Source organism: Ceratina calcarata, unplaced genomic scaffold (assembly GCF_001652005.2).
Source record: "Ceratina calcarata isolate Rehan_Ccalc_2016 unplaced genomic scaffold, ASM165200v1 scaffold4260, whole genome shotgun sequence".
Lineage (NCBI taxonomy): Eukaryota > Metazoa > Arthropoda > Insecta > Hymenoptera > Apidae > Ceratina > Ceratina calcarata.
In genome coordinates this window covers 1-1,870 of record NW_017166280.1, presented here as the reverse complement: position 1 = coordinate 1,870, position 1,870 = coordinate 1, and the positions used below count along the sequence as shown (strand labels likewise).

Genomic DNA, 1,870 nt, shown 5'->3' with positions numbered 1-1,870 from the left:
GTATCAAATATTGACTCAATGTAATGGAATATAGAAATATATATAAAATATACAGTCCAATTCCATAATTTAATGTCATAAGCGATAAATATAATTCTATATTATATGCGATTCATAAATGCAATTTTCTAATCGTTTTAATAAAGCAACTATAAATTACATCATATTTACATCATACTTTCGTCGATAATGGCTTAAAAATCAAGTGTTAAAAGTACTTACGACCCGGATTGGCTCTGATAAGATAATATGATAGCTGGCAGCGGAAAATTTAAATGATAAACGCAAACAATTGTATAATATTCTTTCTAACAATGTAACGTAAAAGAATTGATGTTTTCTTAACATTCTAACAGCACATTTACTATTTTAGCGGTATAATCGGTCGTAGCTGGGCGATGCTTTTTGCTGGCGCAGGATACGAAGTAGTTTTGTACGATATCGTACAGGAGCAAATTACTCGGGCTTTAGAAGAAATTCGCCAAGACGTAAATCACCTTGAACAAGCCGGTACTTTAAGGGGAACAGTTAACGCCGAACAGCAATTAAAATTAATAAAAGGTTCGCAATTCTCTAACAAGCAATATATATTCAATTAATAATAAATGTTTGAAGAAAATTCAAGTTAACATAAATAGCGGTAAAGTGTTTACGATCATAATAATCAACAGGATCAACTAATTTGGCTGAGACTGTGAAAAACGCAACACTTGTACAAGAATGCGTACCTGAAAATTTGCCGCTGAAAGTGAAGTTGTATAGTCAACTCGACGACGTAGTAGATGACAAAGTAATTTTATCTTCTTCAACATCAACATTTCGCCCATCCTTATTAAGCGAAAACTTGAAGCATCGCGAGCAACTCATTGTGTCACATCCCGTACGTATAATTCCGTAGAGTAAAAATCGATGAATTTTTCAGTGAAAATTAATGTCAGAAACAATTAAATTTCTTTGATCGTAGGTGAATCCCCCGTACTTCGTACCACTCGTAGAAATTGTACCGGCACCATGGACGCGTGCGGATATACAGCAGAAAACAAAAGCTATTATGAGTGAAATAGGCCAGACACCTGTTTTACTTTCAAAAGAGATTGATGGTTTTGCACTTAACAGAATACAGTATGCATGTTTCGATTTAATCTCGATTGTCCATGCTCTTCGATTTCTTAATTGATTCTCCATGTATGTAATTTAGATATGCGATTTTGAACGAGACGTGGAGATTGGTGGCCGATGGAATTTTAAGCGTAAAAGATGTGGATGCAGTTATGAGCGAAGGCCTCGGAATGCGCTACGCGTTCCTCGGCGCGTTCGAAGCGGCCCATTTGAATGCAGAAGGTAATATTACCATGTTACATAAAAATATCGGAAATATATATCATGTAATTTACATATTTACATAATTGTTTTAGGAATGAAGAAGTATTGTGAGACCTATAAAAATTCAATATACAATACGTCTTTGACATTCGGTCCAGTTCCGAAATTTGAGGGTGAAATGGCGGAAAAAATTAGCAACGAACTGAATCAAATGTGCCCATTAGACCAACTTCAAAAAAGACGCGCGTGGAGAGACGAAGCTTTGACAAGATTGTCTATTTTGAAAAAAGAATTGAACAAGAAAAAGTAAAATATGCTAATGTAATAAGATGTTAACATTTGAAATGATTCATCGTTGAATGAGATTATAATAACAATTGTGTGCATAGTATAAATGTATGTATGTACAAAGAACGCAATAGATGTTCTTTTAATTATCTAGTTTCAAACACGTTATAATGTGTATCATGTTGGGAAAATAAAAAATATATTACTTAAATATAAAGTTCCTTTTTATTTATACAGTTTCGTAAATTAACGTTTTCCA

General features: G+C 33.5%; 1 protein-coding gene across 1 annotated transcript; it reads left to right on the top strand.

Moving 5' to 3' along the window:
* The first annotated feature begins 346 nt into the window (after window positions 1-346).
* Window positions 347-1,822, top strand: LOC108626681 (lambda-crystallin homolog). The gene is made up of 5 exons (XM_018027498.2): window positions 347-561; window positions 672-880; window positions 965-1,122; window positions 1,199-1,341; window positions 1,416-1,822. Exons 1-5 carry the CDS (start codon window positions 399-401, stop codon window positions 1,631-1,633), a joined length of 891 nt encoding a protein of 296 aa, XP_017882987.1. The 5' UTR covers window positions 347-398; the 3' UTR covers window positions 1,634-1,822.
* Window positions 1,823-1,870: the final 48 nt, after the last annotated feature.